The sequence below is a fragment of the Gobio gobio genome (assembly GCF_949357685.1).
Source record: "Gobio gobio genome assembly, chromosome: 5".
Classification (NCBI taxonomy): Eukaryota; Metazoa; Chordata; class Actinopteri; order Cypriniformes; family Gobionidae; genus Gobio; species Gobio gobio.
The window spans coordinates 42,415,388-42,437,336 of NC_137101.1; the positions used below are offsets into that span (position 1 = coordinate 42,415,388).

The 21,949-nt window shown below is 38.3% G+C and overlaps 2 protein-coding genes across 2 annotated transcripts in view; both read left to right on the forward strand.

Annotated features, from left to right (window-relative positions):
• Positions 1-21,949, forward strand: part of LOC307126546 (uncharacterized protein) — a gene marked incomplete at its 5' end in the record, with an annotated part of 1,586,879 nt that overhangs the window by 922,764 nt on the left and 642,166 nt on the right. The gene's annotated exons all lie outside the window — the stretch shown is intronic.
• LOC307126303 (uncharacterized protein) lies at positions 19,711-21,721 on the forward strand (the record flags this gene model as incomplete). Its single annotated transcript, XM_079816766.1, has 9 exons — positions 19,711-19,789; positions 19,891-19,944; positions 20,027-20,077; positions 20,181-20,252; positions 20,540-20,602; positions 20,701-20,784; positions 20,935-21,155; positions 21,322-21,481; positions 21,570-21,721. The coding sequence occupies 9 exons, from the start codon at positions 19,711-19,713 to the stop codon at positions 21,719-21,721; spliced, it is 936 nt and encodes a 311-aa protein (XP_079672892.1).

Consider the following 21,949-nt stretch of genomic DNA (forward strand, 5'->3'; position numbering starts at 1 on the left):
AGAAACGGTTCTCGATTCTGTACTGGTGATCCGAAAACCGCTGTACGTTCGGTAGTACACGTGCATGCTTAGTATCAGTTGCTCGTGAGTTTATCAGTTTTCTCAGCACAACACGTCTCAGTGAACTGTTGGAGTTACTAGAGTAACATATACTTTAGGATATTAGTTTATTTTCTAGTCGGAGGGACTGTCACTCATGTCAGAAAGTGAGAAACTTCAGTAACTTGTGGATCAGCGCTGACTCGAAACGCGAACCGTTTAGAACGATTCAGTCCGACTTGGTGAACTGGTTCAACCGGTTCACTAAAAAGGACCGGTTCAAAATGATTCGTTCACAAACCGGACATAGAGACGGAGAGCTGGAGAAAGATTGCTGAGAAAGTTATATTGTACGGAGTTGCTGTGAGCGCGAGTTTATTTTGTTTGTATCTGAGAGTTCTGAATAAACACAAGTCATAATGGTCACACTGTTGCCTTTCAAAGCTGGAGCATGGAGCCTCCAATATTAAATTTCTTTCCACCGGACATTATGCATGACTTCCATGAAGGGATAATACCAATGGTATTTCCCAGTGGCTAAAAGAGAAATACTTTGCACTAAGTGACTTAAATTATGAGATTGAGAACTTTCCTTATGGCAAAAATGATATGCCATCAAAACCTGTACCACTCTCAGATAGAGCTCCCAAAAGTTGCCGTTTGGGAGGCTATGCCGTGGAGAATCTTACCCTTTTTCGACCACTGCCATTTATGATTGTAGAACAAATTCCAGAAACCGACCGTTTATGGAGGCTTTACCTTCTTCATCAAGAGATAGTGGACATTGTCATTGCTCCTGTAATGAGATCCTGGATTCCATATCTATCAGAGAAGATAGTTGAATTTTTGTCCACGTTCCATCAACATTTTCCTGGGAAAATCACCCCAAAGATGCATTACATGATCCATTATCCAAGGTTAATCCTATCTTACTCTTGCCAGGCGACATCAATTTAGACAGTGCTGGTAACAATCGGATACTGATTGCCTAGGTATCACTACTGAAACTGCAGACACAAAATATTCCTGTGCAGGCTCTGCCGATTGACGCATGTGAAGCCTTAATGTCTCAAACAACCTCTGTGCCTGGGACTGTCAGTAAAACAACATACATATATGTAAACAGTGTGGCATACCATATGGGAGACTGCATCATTGTCAACACAGCTCATGCAGAGGAGATACTAGTGTTTATGGAGATCCGGGGAATATACTGTGTCAATCAGACTTGGCTTCTGTGTGGGAAAATGTTAATTCCTTCATACTTCGACAATCATTTCAACTCATATGTTGTTGAGGAGACGTGTCAATGGACTGTTGTGAAACCTGGTGAGGATATTATGGATGTTATTAGTAAACTGACCAGTCTTTCCCTTTTAAACTTAAAGGAAATGTATGTAAGCTTGTGGCCAAAACTGGTACTGCAATAATTTTCAAATTACTGTAGAGCGGTGTGTCCCCCCTGACTCGAGGTTGCCAGATAGGCTGCAGGATCCAGCAGGAACGTAGGCTGCTACAAGGAGCTTCCAGTGGCAAGTGACGACATATTGATGCCTGTATATATATATATATATATATATATATATATATATATATATATATATATATATATATATATATATATATATATATATATATATATATATATATATTCAGGCATCAATATGTCGTCCAGTAATACCTGAAACAATGTCGCCATTTTTTATGGTAAATTTTTTGGAAACAATAACAGTTGCTAGATGAATACAAAAACATTATTTTTACAGTCACCATTAAATTAAAACTGATAATACTTGTTTTTTTTTATGGAATATTGCAGTATTTATTATAAATTATTTATTCATGCACATCTTTTTTGGCTCTGCTGGGACCTTCTTCCCGTGAGATAAATAATTACATATAATTATAAATATTTATAAAAGAAGCATGTAACATGTAATGGCTTGGAACTATATAACGGTTAATTAAAAATAGATTTTTTTTTGCAAAGTTCATGTAAGCTGTGCTTGGACCTGCAATTGCATCTATGCACACATAATATATATATATATATATATATATACACACTTTTTTCCTCATACACAGGGATTTTTTTTTCTCATGACATGAATTCACACGTTAATTTTCTTTTTCTACCTCTCCTTACATTTTTCTTATTGGCACATAAGGTTTTTTTTTTACCTACTCTCTGGGTTTCTTCTGTTTCTCATTCTGCCTCTAATGAGTCATGACAGTATCTTATTTTTAAACAATTTTAGGTTAGGATCAATACTTGGAACCAGTCATGGAGAAGAATCTTTTCCAAATCAATCCGCTTGGCTGGATCACTTTCAATGCATGAAGAGATCAGATCACATTTATTTTAAGCAGTAATAAAAGTTCCTGCATGTTCTGTCCACATGCCCTCATCTTTGGAATTTTTTCTGTGTACCAGGTCTCCACAAAGAACTCAGGGAGATATTTGGGTATGTCCCAGACAGCATCTTGAACAGCACTACGCCTGAAGACTACACTGTTGCAGGCTTAGCATGGTATCTTCTAGAGTGGACCCTCTCAAGGGGAGCATAAACTCTTGTGCCTGGAAAAAAGAACAAGATTTTGTCCATTGCAATGATTTTTTATTTTCACACGTTTGTCCATTTATTCATTAGAATGCAGCAGGTTGATCTGCTGCTGTTATTGGCACTGTTTGGAAGGCTCATTTTAACTTGTCACCATAGATTTGTGGAATAATATGTACCACTAAACGTCAAATAAGCAGACTTCTTCAAGCCTCTACTATAACCGAAGTCTATTAATTTGACCTGCAAGCTGTTTTGGTTTATGAGCAGGTTTTTCAGCTTGATGTCACTGTGGAAGACACCTCGTTCACAGCATATTCTTGCAGCAGTGACAACCTGGTGCATCACAACTCGTGCTGTCCATTCCTTGATTCTGCTACCATGCTGCAGCAAAAACCGCTGCATATCCTGACATGGCGCGGCCCGTTCTAAGACCGGTACATATTCATCTGGTGTCTCATACCAGTCCAGCAGCTTTATTATTTGAGGAACACTGGGGTGTCACTTTGTTCAGATGAACCATCATTGCGACCTCTTTTGGAAGGGATTCACCAGATAGACCCTACAGGAGAGATAATAGTTATACGAAAAATGAAATAATTAGGGGACGTGGTTTAATTTAAATGAATTGCTACAACAGAATTATGACCTGCATTTGAGTAAGTAGGTCTGAAGACTTGACATTCAAACGAATTCAACTGGAAATAAAACATTTTGCTGGAAAAAACCCAAGTCATTTTAATGGGAATCCACAAGCTCTGGAGTTTAGCAAGAGGGTGAAAAAAGTTTCTCACATTCCGTTTGTTCATGGTTTTCACCCAAATTCACTGTGTTGACCGACAGAAAGCTGTTTGGTTTGAAAGTTCATACGCTGTTGACAATGGACCTTTTTTGACCGCAAAATTGTTAAAATATCCTATTGCTAATGTGACCATACACTCTGGAAAAAAACTGAGAGGAGCGTATACTTACAGTACAGACATTTTCTATGGATTCTGTCTTCACCACATATTTGAGCACCTCCTGTTTAACAAGGGAAGGGGGGAAATGGGTTCACGTTGAGGCTTGTGATTAGTAAACTGACATGTCTTTCCCTTTAATCTTAAATGGATAATTTCTTCCAAGAAATGTAATGGCAAAGTGGAACTTTTGTTCTAATAGTCATGGATGGCATTCAGAGAAGTACTGTTGTTGTCAATACTTGATGCCCCCTTGCTCTTGCTTGGGAATGTCTTTATCAGCATCCTGCACAGTGGTGAGGGAAGACACAACTTCAACTTCACCGTCAAAGCATCTCTCCGGCTGTTGCCATTTCTGCACTGACTTTGTTGGGCTTCGATGGTAGTTTTCTTGGATTTCCGAGAAAAAGTCTATCTAAATAACCTTCCTTTCTTCTTTTCTACTCTCTCTGGGAAAGGCCTTGTTTGACATGCATGCAGCAGCATCTTGCTCCACTATGCACTGTTCCATTGCTCTAAGTGCAGGGCTCAATGCTAAGGATTTTTTCTACTGGCCCGATTTTCTCAGCTTTTTACTCAAAATGTAGCTTTTTTCATGAGACATTCAAGTGTTGATAAAAAATAATGCATGAAGTGAGAATAAAACAGAGAGAAGGGTGTCCGCGGGTTGTAAAATGTAGTAAATGAAATTAGCCAAAATGAAGGGCATTAAAATGTATTAAAAAGTAATAAACGTCATCTGACAAGGTATTATATTTTCGAGCCTAATTGATTTTAGATAAATTTTCAATTTGTGTTAAGTGCAGGCCTTTCTTCTAAAATTCACGTGGATTTATTTATATGTTGAGAGTAGGACCTAAGCGATATCATGTGAGGTGGTGTTCGTTTGCGCACGCTGAAACAAACTGGGTACCCGGCTGGCTTGCTGCCAAACCTGTACGCGAGCTCGCTTCCATTCAGTTATTAAAACATGGGGAAATGCAAGTTTTCGGACCTCTGGCTGGAGGACTTAAGATTTAAAGACTGGCTTAGGCCAGTAGTTGGCAACATCTGCAAGAAGACAATTAATATAACTTGGGTGGGGGTGAATGGCGTCAAATCGCATATGGAATCAAATAGCCATCAAGCTAGGATGCGCGAAAGTAGCGAGCAGCTTCCCATATCAATGTTCTGCATCAACGACCTCAACCTCCACTGCTTTGCCCTCAACCTCAACTGCTCTCCCGATGCAAACCACTGCCAGCAGTAGTCCTAGCAGCATCGTCAACAGGTGCGTGTCAGACAGCAGACGCTATGCCCTATCACCACCGCTACATTGCGAGCTGAGGTGCTGTGGTGTTTAGACCTAGCAACTAAACACCACTCTTTCAATTCGAACGATGGCATTGGAGAGCTGTTTCGAAATGTTTACGGACTCCGACATAGTGAAATCCTTCGCTTTAGGCAAGGATAAGTCCGCTTACATGATCCGATTAGTGTATGGCACATAGTTAACAAGATATTCTGCACATTATTAATAAGGCACTTTATTCTACAAAGGGCCAAATGAGTAGACATGCCAATGACTGGTCAACATAGGCCCAATGTTACAGGCAGTGAATCTGTCACATACTTACATAATTACAGTGTAAAGTTGCACTTTATTATTATCTGGTTGCTTCCTCTTTTTATTTTTCAAGGCCCAAATCGAACCACTTTGAAATTCGGTTAAAATTTTGATGCGTAGCTGTTCATTAAAATGTACAACATTGTTATGCAATTGTTACTTTTTGACATTGATTAAAAACTATGGACAAAGGCCCATTGTGACATCTTGATTAATCCTTCTGTTTTACTTAAATGTATCAGCTTAATTTATTTTAATAACACCTGTGCTTACTTCACGGCCACCTCTTTTTTAGATTGCTCACAAATCAGACTTACCGACTAATAATCGATGAAGAAGATGTCTCCTTCCTCTTCTGTCTTTATTTCTATTCTTGTCTCTGTGGGCAGTTTTTGAGTCCAGTGTTGATTTTAAGTTATAATGACCTTGTTACATTGTGATGCAATATGTTATTCCATTTGGAAAGATATTTGATTTACGCCACTACAGTTGCAGCTAGAAGTCGCGCTGGTATGAAAAAATATTTTGAAGGTATTAAATTCAATTTAAGAAGTTCTGTATATACCCTGGAGAGTCTGTTCTTTCTTGATATATTGCATGTTCAGCTATTCATACTGCGGGGCATGAAACTTGTGAAAATGACAAAAACGCTGGTGGTGACTGGCATATTTCATGTTTACGTTCATTTAAAAAGACATAATGACTATGTTTACAATGCTACTCGACAAGACGGGCATTTTGACATAATTTATTATGAATATTCGCGCTTTGTGAGACGCGTGGGTGCGCTTAAAGTAGTGTTGCTGCGCCACGCGAGAACCAAACTCAGAGATGCGTCTCAGCTCTGTGCACTTGAATATTTAAATTGGGAAGGCTTACAAATGCGAAAATTTAGCATTTTGATCCCATTCATTTCAATGGAGCGCTGGCGACACAAGCGACTGTGACCGTTGGCGACAATGTGGGTGTGTCAAGCAACGCACGACACGCAACAAAAGTCCAGAAATTTCAACTTTATGCAAATGAGAAGAGATTTTCGCGAGCGACAGCCAATAGGAGTGAAGTCAGTGGAGTGCACGTGATGCGTCTGCTGTACTGCTACTGTGGTGTTGTGTCAAGATGGAGGAGAAGTTTGATTTTAGCTGTTCGCAATTTCCCTGTTCTATACAATATGTCTCTGTGTACATACAGAGACGCATTTAAAAAAAAAATGATGCATGGAAAAACGTGTCTGGGATTGTGGGGATATCAAGTAAGTTTTGACTAAAATACATGCAATATGGTCTACCTATTACAGTACAGTGTGTATGTATTCTAGTAACTTGCAGTGTTCTGCAAAACACTAGTAATAAAAACTACTATTTAATTACAAATTATAATTTAATTACTATTACAAATAATGAGTGTGTACAATTACATGCATATGTAAAAATAGAGAGAGTGAACCCACACGTGTGTGCAGTGCAGTATAAAGATTATATAGCATATATATATATATATATATATATATATATATATATATATATATATATATATATATATATATATATATATATATATATATATATATATAAACAGGTGATGCAGCTATCATTATACATAATGATAATGTGTGTGTGTGTGTGTGTGATGTGTATGTTTCGTATTTTTAGTGGAGGAGTGTAGAAGAACACTCCAGCCTAACTATACCACAACAGCGCCGCGATACAAAATCTCCCCCCCCCCCTCCCTATTTAATATTCTTGGAGGAGGGGTTTATGTAAATATTGAGGCTGGTGATGTCACCAACCCTGGAGGAATGTCTGTAGTCGCCTGCTGGCCGTTTGCTGTAGTTCTTAGAAATGGATTTCTTTAAAAGCAAATATCTCCCTTTGCTTTAAACTTTGAACGTTGTAACTTTGCAGATGTTGTTTATGCTAAAGCAGCAACATTACACACTAGCTAAAGTTAGAATAGTGAAATCGTGGTTTACCGCCCCTTTAAATACAAGCAGCAGCACAAATAAATATTATTGAGCAAAGATACTAATAAAATAAACTATGCTTTTCAGGTTTTTCAGGTACGTCTAACATTAGTTTTCAGGTACAGAAATTTATCAAATGTAAAATAGCATTGCATATTTGACTGTATAAAATCAAGATTAATCCTATTAACCTTACAAAACTATTCAATCAAGAGCAGTGTTGTTTGACATTAAACAGACAGCAGTACAGGCTACTGCCCCTTTAAGACCTAATGCTCGGATATGCGTCGTCTTTCTTGACTGTATAAAGTTTACTTAAGGCATATACAGACTATGTCTGCTAGAATACTCATCGTGATGGACATGTTGACATACTTTTTGTGTGAGTTTGTCCATTCAAGAGCAAGACTTGAAAGAGAACTCAATATTTGCACGCTGTGAGACGTGTGCGCGCTTTCGGATGAGTGCACAGAGACAACTTTGCTCACAGTGCACGTGACTTCTCATTCACGTCTTCTGGCACTACACCCGGGTGATGATGGCGAAAATGACTGGTCATATTCAAACATACGGCAGCACTTGCATGCATTGAACAAAGTTTACAAAGAGAGAATTATTTGAAAAATTTGAACAAAAAAATTATTTGAAGGACTTTTACACGGCACCCCTGCTCTCGTCAGATGGCACCCCGGTTGGGAAACACTGGCTTGGAGCACTATCTGCAGTTAAAAACTAAGCATAGGATCAGAAAACACAAAATTTAACAGTTTGCAACAAGCACAACAAAACTTACCGATGTAAGGCAACTTGTGACACTTTCGCGGTTCAGGCTCTTTCATGTTTTTGTGTAAATCCGCTGTAGAAAAATTGACAACTTCATTACTAATGGGTTTAAAGCTTATAAGTAAATTACTTAAAACCACTACTTACCACAACAATATTTCCGTCAGACCATCAATTTAAATCAGCAGACGGGGATCAGTCTCTTCTCGACCGTTGGAATTCAAAAACGTGCACTCGCGAGACAGCACTGCGTGAATATGCTTGCTCAAATGCAAACAAATTGTTTACTTTGTGAAATTAATGAAAATAATGAGTTTATTACTTCTTTTTGTTTATGTTTGCTGTTCAACAGATAAAATTTTTTAATCCATAATGCAAAATTGTTTAGTTGCGGTACAATAATTTTACATAAATGACAAATAATTAAATGAAAGAGCAGCAAGCATAGGCTAAGTAAGACAAGACGAAAGCCTATTCAGCTATAAATGGCTTAAAATGAGCCCTTATGTTTGTTTTTGTACGGAGTAATTTCTTGTTATGATAATAATAATGATGATGATGACGATAAGGTCAATAGGGGTGTGCGATAGCTAATTTGTCTGCGGTAATATTGTATTTTTTGTTTTAGCGATGTGCGCTTTAACATTATCAAGAATATTTTAAAAAACTAAACAAATCGTGCATACAGAGTGCATGCATCTAGGCTAATGTAAAGTTACATAATGAAGTCTAGTTATAGTACTAGTGCGCATGTGCATTTTGAGTGCATTCTTTCACTGCATTATTCAGTGTATTCAAATGCATTTATCAATGCATGTGAATGATCACAAAATTCAAGATATGGGGGTTAGAAAATTTATATATTTATCTTGTTTTATGTAGTTAATCAATATCAGCATGATTAAAATGTGATATTATGGTACTACAACAGTTTAATAAACAATCATTTAATTACAACTACAAAATGTTGCAGGATAATGTAATATATGAATGAATAATAGCCTAAAGAACCTTTGTGCCAAAAGGGTTCTTTCTTGTCATTATAGAACCTTTTTAGCATAAAAGGTTCTTTGGAGTTGAGTAAAGAACCCTATGGTTCTATATAGAACCCCAATGATCCCTTTTTTCTAAGAGTGTAGGAGGGAGGTTAATAAAACAAAAGAACAAAAGAGAAGTGGGTCAGCAGCAGAGGATCACAAACCGTGGAAGTACAGTGCCATCATGGCCTTTCTCAACCCTTTCATGGAGGCTAGACCCAGCAGTGGGAACATGCTGGAAAGGGTTAGGGAGCCCATGATGGCAACTGAACAGAGAGACACATCAACGAAGGCAAAGCAAGTCAGCCAGTCAGTACTGAGCCTCCAGGAAGGTCCAGCATTCAGCCAAGCAGACCAAGAGCAGGCAGCCCCAGCATTTAGCCAGGCACACGTAGCGAGCAGCCAAGCAGACAACGTATTGAGGCAAGAAGGAGAGCACTTGAAAAGACACAAGGGTGCAATGACGATATTTGAGAAACAACTCATGGCTGCATTACATAGGGCAGAGGCATCATCTAGGCCACAATGTGTACCGTCAGAGGACCCAGATTAACTATTCATTCGAAGCTTGTTGCCCCAAATTAAACAGCTAAAACCAGGAAGAAAAGAGAGGCTGAAATTTGAAATGCACAAATTAGTTTATGAGGCCCAGTTTAGTCAGGAAGAGGAGGAGAGCGGGGTACACCTGACAAGGCCATGAGGGGTGTTAGTGGTCCTGTCAGCTGTACCTTGTGCAGTGTGTTCATAGTGTTTACACTTTTGTTGTCCCTGTTAGAATAACATAACTGTGAAGTATTGTTAATCAAAATAATTAATGTATATATGTTTTAGAAGAGCGGAGTCTATAGCTCGTGCCTCAAGAAAAAAAAAATCTGTTTGATTTTGAGTATCATCTCTAATAACATCTAAGGTCAGTTTCGATAAATAAACAAATTCATTTGCTTCAGTTTTCAATCTGTTCCTTTTGTAATTAAGTAGATAATTTGCTGAAAAAATATATAATTATTTATATTTTAAAATGAGAATAATTTACTACATTTACCCTTATGATTTGCAATATAAAACAATTTAGTACATATTACAGTTTATAGAGTGTTTACAATACTGCATTGACTATAGGACAATATTTAATAGCTGCACTTTATGCATTTGGGGGAGATGTGTTTGCATAAGAAATGACATTCAAAAATTACTCTTTTATTCAAATGTGGGTGGCTCTTAAAAGAGCCTTTGGTTTGGTTCTGCGAATCATTTTTTATGCCTGTGGCTTCCAAGGAACTGCACCCTCAGCGCTGAAGTAGTTCACCAGTGTCTCCCTCACACGCATTGCTTCCTGTGCAGCATTGTTGCTCCCTACTTGGCTGATGTCGTGCAGTCCAGAGGCTTCTCCCTCACCAACATAGGAAACCGTCCGCGTTGTCCTCCGCAGGAAGTTGTGTAGAACACAGGTGGCCTTTACACAGGTTTCTGCATTGGAAGGACTGATGCCAATAACACAACGGTACATTCGCCACTGCGTTGCAAGTATACCAAACGCATTCTCCACAGTTAGTCTTGCCCGCGAAAGCCTATAGTTAAACACCCTGTGTCTACTGGGAAGGGTGGTACCTGGCAAGGGTCTCATGAGGTCTCTACGGAGAGGGAAGGCTTCATCTGCCACAAAGACGTAAGGCTGGGGTTTCAGGTGCTCTGCTCCTGGCAGCAGCGTGTCCTCGGGTAAGCCAAGGGTGACACGGCGAAGAGCATTCCCAAAAGGACTATTAGCCAGAGTCCCACCATCACTGGTCTTTCCATAACTGCCAAAATCTATGATGCGGAAGCTGTATTTTGCATCTACAACTGCAAAAAGGACAATAGAGTATGTCCCTTTGTAGTTGTAGAATAGTGACCCAGAGTTGTTGGGAGCCTGGATCACTACATGCTTCCCATCAATAGATCCTACACAGTTTGGAAAATTCCAGCGATGTTAGAACTCTCCTGCAATTTCCTGCCAAACTTCTGTGGTGGGAACAGGCATGTACTTCTCCACCAGGGAGTCCCAAATGGCCTTTGCCACTTCTGCCACAATAGTAGTGTAGTAGTGCTGTGTCTAACCCGGTAGATGAAGGCAATACTGCGGTAAGAGTCCCCTCCCAGATAGCAAAAAATATCGGCACGGCTTCTTTTTGCTGTCGGCTATAGGTGCGTCCCGCTGGCGGTGATGAAACGTTTGCCGCCGAATACGTCACTCCCATTTCTTGCGAGATGCCGCGGCCGACTAGCCGGCAGGCCGCCTGCTTCATTTTCTCTGGCGGTTGCCTCCGCCTAATGGACCGCGGTCAGCTGGCGGCAAGCCGCTTTGAAATACAAGGATTTCTACTCTCAAAATCGACCAGCCACGTTGGTTTGGCTTGTTGGGAAATAGAGTGGAACTGACAGCATTTTAACTAGTTCTCACATTTGAAGCGATTATAAAATCATAATAGCCTATATGTGAATTATATCAAATATTAGTTTTTTTTTGCTCCAAAGCCATTAGGGTTTATAACAGATTCTTGACTCTTGATTCCATGATAAGGTTAGGTTTAGGAAATTACATTTAAATTTTCACTTGATTATTTGCATGTCGAGTGTGTTTAAACAGTGTTGGTCAATTTGACCCATAATGGATGTAATACTTTTTTTTTTTTTTTTTTAGCATAATAGGAGGGTTAAGAAAGTTTGAAAGTTCATTTTAGGATATTGAACACTTTTATTTTTGTATTGCCCTTTTTCTATTTCTTTTTGGACTGACTTTAAAATAGACATAAAAAAAAAATTAGAACTTAGAACTTCATGACATTTTACTTTTTCAAAACCCATATTTTTCTGAAAAACAAAAATATATTATTAATTATTTAATTATTTTGGAAAAATTCTACATTCATAAGACAAGAATAACTCAAAAGAAGCCCTCTAATATTACCTTTTATAAAGCTGATTTTTACAATATACTTTGAAACCCTTTCAAACATGAGGTCGCAAAACAAAAAGCTTACAAAAACAGAAACCTGAAAACTTTTCAATTTCATGTGACTGCCTTAATATTATAAAGTATTTTCTATCTCAGAATTCTTATTTTTATTATTTATTTTATATACAGTGTTACATTTGTTGTTGTTATTCTTTGTTCTACATATTCGGAACTGTACCACAATGCTTTATTATTTTTATTTTTCTCTTTGTACTTTTTGTATTGTACTTGTCTATAAATGTACTAATTTAAATAAAAACAAAAAGAGAAGTACCTCCACCGGCCGAGAGGGGCAGTATACCTAAAAAAGACGGAAGACAAACCGGAAGAAGTTACCCTGCGTGAGTTCACATATGAAACAGATTCACCAACAGCGGCCGTCCACTCATCACACGGTTTTAGTATTTGAAGAGAGAAGATCAGAAAATATCATCGACTACGAGCGTTTAAGTAAGTACATGTTTCCTTTTTGTGTAACGCAATATTATGTTCATTTTTTTACATAGTTTTTAGTTTATCTTAGTCATCTATTTTCTTGCCCAACTAACGTTGGTCAAGCTAAAGTAGGCTTGTTTACATAGTTGCCTATTGTTAATGTTACTATTAACTTTCTGAAGAAGCTACATAGTTTCTTCCAGGCATTGAGTTTTTTTCCCCCTTCTTCTAAGATACATATGTTTATACGAGTGTGAGTACAGTATGTGTTTTAAGTTAGTTTTGGTCGAATACGTAACAAGTCCCTGAACTTCTTGTATGGACAATTCTGCCCCTTATGTGGTAATGTAGACCCAGCAGTAGATAGCGAAATCTTTACGACAAAGAGTGATCAGAATAACTTGTTGTTTTCTAACTAAACAGAATGATGTATATACCGGTAGGTTGTTTTAATTTGTTTGTTCCGACACGCACGCTGCTAGTCTAGTGCACAATGCAGTGTTAGCTAACACGTGCTGTTTCGCCTTTTTTACACACTGAGTTCAATCATGTTAAAATGTATCTAGCTACTGTAGGTAAGTTAGCCAAAGCTTTACATCTAGAAAGACTTAAGTTTAACGTTTGGTGTTTTCTTAGAAAAAATAACATGCTGCTTGTCCAGTAGCAAGAGTGGCTAGCAGTAACACGCGCTGTTTTGCCTTAGAGAAATGTTACACACTGAGGTTAAGCAATGTTGCTAGTACATGTTAGAAATGTAACTAGCTACAGTAGGTAGCCAAAGCTTTACACCTAGAAAGACTAAGTATAACTTTTGGTGTTTTCTAACAAAACAGAATGATGTATATAGGTTATTTAAATGATTTTGTTAGTCCGAACAAGCATGCTGCTAGGTCAGTTCACAATGTAGTTACAGTGGCTAGCAAGTGTTAGCTAACGTGCTGTGTTGCTACTGTTCTTCTTAGCATTTACGGTGATTTATGAGTTATTTCTCTGAACTGCTGTACTTTTTATGTTTGAGGATAATGCAGTTTACTTGAATCACTACACTGAATGAATATATTTTACTGTTCCACATTTGCCTGACCAGGTTTTTCCCCCACAGCATAGCTACTGTATATTCTGTATATAACGTTAACAATGCGGTTTTGTTCACTTTTTTTGCAGATACCTTGACCAGAGCATAAACGGTTATCTTCACCCAAGAGACCTACTGTTGGAGAATCGTTTCGGCTTTTAAGGTAAATGCATTGTTAGTCACAATGTCTAGTTACTGGGCTAAAAGGAGACGAATATTGAAAGGAGTTGAGAGGGACAAACAGGAAATTGCAGCTGCAAACGATGCTCTACTTGCTGTTATTCCGGACTTTGACCAAGTAAATCCTCCTGTTAATGAACATGGAATGGCTACAACAAGCCATGGACAAACAGTAACCCCTGAAGCACAGGAAATAACTGTTGATGAGGTATATGAATCTGGTGAATTTTCCTCAAGCACAGAAGATAGTGAAGATGATTGCCTAAGGACACAACTGGCAGGGTGGGCTATTGACAACATGATCCCCCATGTGGCACTTGGTAAGCTTTTAACCATTTTGTCCAAGGATCACCCAACCCTTCCTAAAGACCCAAGAACCCTTCTGAGAACAGTGACTTGTGTTAAAACAACAGAACTCTCAGGTGGTGTGTACCATCACTCTGGAATTGAAAGTGGAGTACTATTGCAGTTGTTAGTGTCTCCTGAATTGCAGAAGTTGACGTCAGTTTCAATACAAGTTAATGTTGATGGACTTCCACTTTTCAAAAGCTCAAATGCCCAGTTCTGGCCAGTTCTTGGTTTAATTGAGCAATACGTGGGTAATGTCCAGCAAAACAAACTTCCATTTGTCATTGGTCTCTATTATGGGAAGAAGAAGCCAATCAGCCTTCACTTTTTGAATCCTTTTGTTGAAGAGGCACAGCGACTTGAAGCGGAAGGAGTTCTGTTTGAAGGGAGAGCACTTCCTTTCAAAATATCAACATTCATCTGTGACGCCCCTGCTCGTGCACTTGTTAGAAATGTGAAAGGTAACAGTGGATATTATGGGTGTGACAAGTGTGTTCAAAAGGGGGTCCACTATGAGAACAGGATGACCTTTCCTCAAACAGATGCTACTCTAAGATTAGACAATGCAGTCCGTGACGAACTTTCTGATGACAGTCATCAGTGTGGAGAAACGCCATTGGCATCGTTGTCTGTTGGTTTGGTCACCCAGTTCCCACTGGATTATATGCATCTGGTATGCCTTGGAGTGACAAGAAAGTTGTTGCATCTTTGGCTAAAGGGACGGCGGCTGACAAGATTTTCGCCCAGCATGGTAAAAGAGCTCTCCAGAGTACTTCTGACCTTCACACCTCATGTTCCGTGCGAGTTCAACAGGAAGCAACGATCCATGGAAGATGTTGAGCGTTGGAAAGCTACAGAATTCAGGCAGTTCCTCTTGTACACTGGACCAGTCAGCTTAAAAGGCCTTGTACCAATTCAAGTGTACAACAACTTCATGCTACTTTCAGTTGGCATCACCATCCTACTGAATGTGTCCCTGTGTGCTGACCTAGCAGACTATGCACACAGAATATTGGTTCTCTTTGTTGATCACTGCAGCAAGCTTTATGGGAAAGAACATGTGACATACAACATGCATGGATTAGTGCACCTCAGCCAAGATGCCAAAAAGTATGGTGTCCTTGATAACATCTCATGCTTCCCATTTGAAAACTTCCTTGGGCGCCTGAAGAAACTGTTGCGCAAGCCTACACAACCATTGGAGCAGGTTGTTCGCCGATTGTCGGAGAGAAGTCAGTAGGGCTGGACCAGAATATTCGAATATTCGTTCGATGGGTTGGTATTCGATTTTCAAATTTGTGATTCGAATATTCGTTGTTGTTTTTTTTTTTCGTGAACACCTGGCATCCCGCTCAAAACGGCTCTCATTCGCGCTTGCATATGTTTACACTTTAAAATCACTATAAAATACAATACTTTTTTTCAATTATCTTATAGCCAAGCCATTTTAATAGCCTCGTTATACTTAATAAATATATTTGCTTCTTCTTATTGTTCAGTGCACCAGAGCGCACAACTGCACAAGCTTATGTGGCAGAAGCCATGTCTGAGCTTGCATTTTGGGTTAAACTGCGTTCGTTTGACATTGTGGAAAATAGAATAATATAATCAAAATGTATTATCCTTTTTATACGTTAGGGATGTGACGGTGAAAAAATATTCCCTCAGCGTTTCCCTCAATGCTGTGCTTGTGCGCTGAGCGGCTGAACGCATGCAGCCCTGCGCCGCGTTTACTTTCGGTTTGCCAATTCAGGGGCGGGTTGCTTGAATTGTGGGTTCATTAGCTATTATTCTATAATGAAAAACATAGCAACAAAACAGTACAATGACAAACTCCCTTAAGTAGGCGCTTTTACATCGCTTTAAAACCAAATATTCCGCGATCATCTTGTAATTTAGCTCCTCGCTCTCGTGTAGAATATGATCTGACTGCTGCTGCTGATGTGCTGAGACGGCCGTTAGTTTGGCTCGAGTGGCACGTTCAGTTTTTTAATTGTAGTTAGTCTTAGACCCTAGCCTGGCCGTGTCCTACAGCTTACCAAAACTATCGACCCGAGTCCCATGATTTTTTATTTTATTTTTTTATCCTCCCTATTAGGCCTACACGTCGTTGCAGCCATTAAAATAGTTCAGTTTTGTTTTTAATGTCAAAGTAGTTATATTTTGTTTAGTTTCTTTATTAAGTTAATTTAGAAAAATGGTTAAAGCATTTTTTTGTTTGTTAAATTAAAGTTTTAGTTGTTTTAAAGTAATTACAAGCGGACAGCAGCTGACAGTGAGTTAACCGCATGTTGGATCAATTTAGCCTCTCAAATCAACACTGGACTTGTCTTACTTGTAATGAAATCCATAGATATAAAATACTTCAAGCATCACAATGTTGGTTTAAACATTTAGCCTACTATCACCACCACCACCACCACAGTAAAAAGGCATTTTTGACAAGCTGAGGCTGATGCTGCTCGCAACGGCACAAATGAAACAAATAAAATGAAGTGACGTGATGTGTTTTTTTAATTAATTAATTAATTTTTTATTTAATTTGTTTTTTTATTTTAGTGCCATATAGAACCTTTTTTTTGAGTAAACATTCCTCCCTATTACACATTGTTGCAGCCATTAAAATAGTTCAGTTTTGTTTTTAATGTCAAAGTAGTTATATTTCGTTTTGTTTCTTTATTAAGTTAATTTAGACAAATGTTTAAAGCAATTTTTTGATTGTTAAATTAAAGTTTTCTTTTTTTTAAGTAACGACCAAGCGGACTGAGTGAGTTAACAACACATGTTTGATCCATTTATCCTCTTAAATCAACACTTAACTTGTCTTGCTTATAATACTTTTTTTTTTTGAGGAAACATGTTCAAAAAGAAATAAATAAAAATTAGGCAGGTTGTCTTAACTTACACCTCTCCGCAAAATTAATATAAATCCGATCTTCAATTCTTGCGCTATATGCACATTTAACGGAGTTCATGTCAACGAAAGCAACAGATATGAGCTGCATTATAGGCTATTCATCAGCTCATTTCAAGATCAAAGACCGTAATATCAGAACGAGTGATCTAAGCACTGTAAGAGCATTGAGTCTCATTAATGAAGATGATTGTGTTTTTGAGCATCTAAGAGGTTCGGCAGTTTGCGTGTTGGCTTGCTTTACTCATTTGCGGCGATACTCTAAACACTGTGAGCCATCTTGACAGTCGTGTTGTCATAGTCTCATGTTGTTTCCACCAGCGCTGCACACCTCATTATTTCTTTTAATTAATGAATGTCTAAAATATAAAATGAAGGAAAAAGCCTGCGTTTGAGGTATGACGTGAAAATTGGCCCGAAGCCCGGCCCCAGGGGCAGAAATAGGGGCTCTTAGTCTGTTCTATAACTGAACAGAATTATTTTTACTAGCTACTATAATATATCAAAACTGGGACGTAACAGATCTGTGTGTTTTGTATCACTAGTTCATTGCCCGTTCGCGGAGCATAAAAGCCCTGCCCGCGTGAGGCGCGCCGCTTCTCCAGATTCCAGCCTTTATTAGAGAGAAGGATATCTTCAGCTCCTTCCCTCCGAAGCTTCGAATATTCGATGTTGATCACTACCAAATAGACATGTGCCGGTAAACGGTAATACGATATACCGCAATAATGAACATGCACAATATTGTTATCGTGGGCACTTCAAAATACCGTGAATATTTATCTATTAGCCTACCTATTATTCCGATTTTTAGAATGCATTTACTTTACCCATCAACCGTTTAAAATGAACAATACGTCAAAGAGGAACGAGCACTGATGTAAACAAAACCCAACGTGCATGAGCACATGGCGGAACGAGTGAAGGACGTGCCTTGAATGAAACGCACATTCACTCTCTGACAGCAGAGGGCGCTGACGCAACAGCAGAAGTGCAGCCGTTTCTCCGGAAATCCCTGGTAAACAAAACAGTTTTCTGTATTCGCTACTGTGATCATCACATAACTATAACTAATACTTAAAGACTTAAGGCTATTCATTTTCAAACTTAAACATTTTATATTTTAATCTGGACTAAATCACATGCCCTAGATATTGTTTGAATATGTTTTGATTGTTATTCAGTCACACACTTTACAATAAGGCTCCATTATTTAACATTAGTTCATTCATTAACAAACTGACAATGAAAAATACTTCTAAAACGTGTATTAATCTTAGTTAAATGTACATTTCAGCATTTAATAACACATTATTAATATCAAAAGTTGTAACTATTATTTAATGAACCCGAGCTTACACTGACTAACAGTTGCTTTTTTAACTAACATTATCAGAGAAGAATAACTGTAAAAATGTAGTTATTTGCTCTTTGTTGATGGTAATGCATTAACTAGTGAGACATTATTGTAAAGTGTTACCTATTGTTCTTTATAATTCTTTAGCTCTTTAATCTGTTTTAAATATTTGTTTACTTTATACATTTTTGTGTATTGCTTTATTATATTTAAATGTTTGGTTCTTTTGTTATTAGAAAGTTATTAAACCTGTTATAGTATGACACTTTTTTTTGCAACAAATTTCATTATCGTGATAATACCGTATACCGTGATAAAAGCTTCAGCAATTAATCGCAATATGAAAATTTGATACCGGCACATGCCTACTACCAAAGCTTCGAAGCTCAAAAAATAGTATTCGGACCAGCCCTAGAAGTCAGCACAGAAGAACAAACATTTCCAAAACAAGGTCCTTGAGAGAGCACAACCATGGACCACTCCTCAACGGTCTTTCTGTGAAAAAGCAGTATGAGAAGTGTTACTTTCAAGACTTTGTTGTGAAACGTTCAGAGGGAGACAATTGTGTCCTGTTGGAAAATAAGGACATAGTTGTTATACAGAATGTCGTCGTTGATGAAATGGACAACACTTTTGTCATCTACAAGAGGTTCCGGAACATGGTCGATTTCTTTACTTACCCTGTGGAATCCTCCAAGCTAGGCATTTTTCATTTATCGGGCCTATCAGATACACTCCGCTTTACGCATACAGCAAATGTGCAGAAGAAATATTATCTTCTTCCTTGTCCGGATGGAAAGGCTGGTTTTCCGTTGATCCACTCATAAAAAATTACTGCTTTTTTGAAGGGGTGAGAATTTTAATGTTATTTATTTTGCCTGGAAATTAATCAAAATGTAGACTTTATGCTAATTTTTCTTCTATTTTAGATGCTGTTTGCCATTGTTCAGTTTATTGATGAGGAGGATCTGCCATTTGCAGTGGTTCCGCAAGTGTGGCTCAGTGAGGGCATGTGCTATTGGCCCCCATTCAACCTCCGCAAAAAAGAAAAAGGCAACAATTTAGCCATCCGCTGCACGCCTCCACACAGCACCTGGGAGAAACATAACTTTAAGTTCATGAAGGGAGCAGGTAAATGGATCTGACTTGTGCATTTGTTTTTCCTGCATTTCATCTGTGTAATTGCTTTGTCAGTTTATGGTGGATAACTGACTCTTTCATTCATTATTCCCTGCTCTAGAATCTTGGCAAGAGGCGAAGAGATATTTGGTGCGCTTCCAAACAGGTTCCAGCATTGAAACGACAGACGATGACAAGAAGGGAAAGCGAAAGAGAATATCAAATTCCAAGTACTGACCCCAAGCCTCTTCTGATGAAGAGGAGTCTAGTCTTCCAGATGCACCAGCAGTGCTGTCGTTTCGGCAACCTCTTTTGAGCTGTGAAAACATTGTTCCGAGTAACATGGTTTCAGTGCTGCCCGATGCTCCAGAAGTTGCATCAATTTCCGAAAATGTTGAGCCATCTGTAGACTTCAGCGTTGGTATGTAGTATGTATTGCTGTGATGCTTGATTTGAGATCTGCCACTAAACTATACCCGTTGTTAGATTTTCAAATTTCTGTTTCCTCTTTCTCTGAACCAGGTTTCTCCCCAGTAACCCAGACTCCACTTCACAGACCCAAGAGTTTGAGTACAAGTAAGTGATGTTTTTTGTCTTTGAAACTATTGCTTGTATTTAAGATGAGGAATCCTTTGATCCATAATCTGTTTTTCATTAGGACACTTGATGGGTTACTCTCCCCAGCCGTTTCTGGATGAAAGGTGTCGAGGTGTGTTGTACATTCCATTAGCTTTGCACAGTTCAATTATTGTTTCATTACTGAATATGCAATATCTGCAGTGAAATTAAAGCTGTTATGTTTGCTCCCCCAGCTCGTCAAGTACTAAGCTTTACACCCCCAGCAGCAAATTTACCCTGGCAGCATAAGGGTGAAAACGATGGAGGTATGTACACATTTTAACAGTATGGAAAATCGTGCCTTTTAGTTGTTTTATTTATATATATATATATATATATATATATATATATATATATATATATATATATATATATATATATATATATACATATATATACATATATATACATATATATACATATACATATATATACATATACATATATACATATATATATACATTATATATATATATATATATATATATATATATATAATTATATTATTATAATAATAATTATAATTTATAAAAAAAAATTTTTTCTTATGTAGATTACCAGAGACCCCAGGATGAGATCCAAGCCCTGAGGGAGGAGAACCAAGCCCTGAGGGAAGGCAATGCACGAGCAGGTGAGAACATGCACTCTTTCTTAAATTTGACTTTTTTGACTGTGATATAGGTCCAAAATTACCAAATGCCTTTCATTTTGTAGCTTCGGAAGGCAGCGGCTCACTTCAAGAGCAGGTGAAGCAAATTGGGACTATGTTGACGACGTTTGCTCGTACTGGGCAATCAGGTACAACTTGCAAACAACACCTGTGGTTGTTGGTTTAATTCCCACTGGGGCCACCTGTTCATGTAGTAGACCTAGATGTAAATGTCATAGTTTAGTAGTTGAGGGACCAGGACTGACTGCTTTATTCTTTTATTCGGTGAACCCCTGTAGGTGCAGATCAGACCCTAATGCTGCGACGTCTTGGAGAGTTTGGCGATGTTGTGCGTAGCATGGACAACAAAATGGACACTATGCTGCAACATTTCAGTGCCAATGTGTCTGTTGGAGAGTTATCCCTGCCAGGGGGTCTGTTACTCCCCCTAGACACCCAGGAAGATTTGGCGTTGCTTGACAACAGTATGAGGCAGGATAAAGAGCTCCAGGAACGATTTGTAAGTGTGCTGGTTTTGTTTATAATGCTGTAGGGTAATCTAAAAAGTAAAATTTAAGATTGTACACTGCATATTCTACAGTCTGAATCCACAGCCTGTCACATTTTTATATTTATGTATGAAGCGTCAGAGATATGTAATTTGTAACACTTTTTTGTATTTTCAGCTTCGGTTTTTGGCAATAAAATGTGGGAGGGACCTAAAGACAACCGTGTGGCGAATGCTTCAGAGTATCTTCTCTAATCACCTTTCAATGAATACAACCTGGACGGGTGTAGGGGATAAAGCATGTTTTAGAGACATGTTCCTGAAGACCATTATTCAAAGTAATATATATAAATTTGTTGTATATTTAAGTAGATGTTTGTGGCCTTATGCCATTCAAATGGAATGACAGATCTGTATTTTCTACAGGAGCCATCCGGAAGAACCCGGCAACCCAGGATGCCACTGATGAGGCGGTCCAGGTTAACGTTATGCGTTACCTGAAAGGAGCATCGGACCGTGAAGGTGGAAAAAGACGCCGCACAGCTGAGAGGGACCCACAGCTGACCTCTTACACCTAGGCTGACTACTGACACCCCAGCATCACTGACAACTGGAACCCTAAAAGCATTCCCAGTATCATCCTAAAGAAGCCAGAAGTATCAGGCTACACTCAATCCACACTGTTCACTGTGGAAATTACTTCTTTTTAAATAACTTTTTCTTTAGTAAATTTTTTTTGTGTTATTTATAGGCCTATTTAAGCTTATTTATTGTTCTGTTATATTTCATCTTATTTATATTTCATT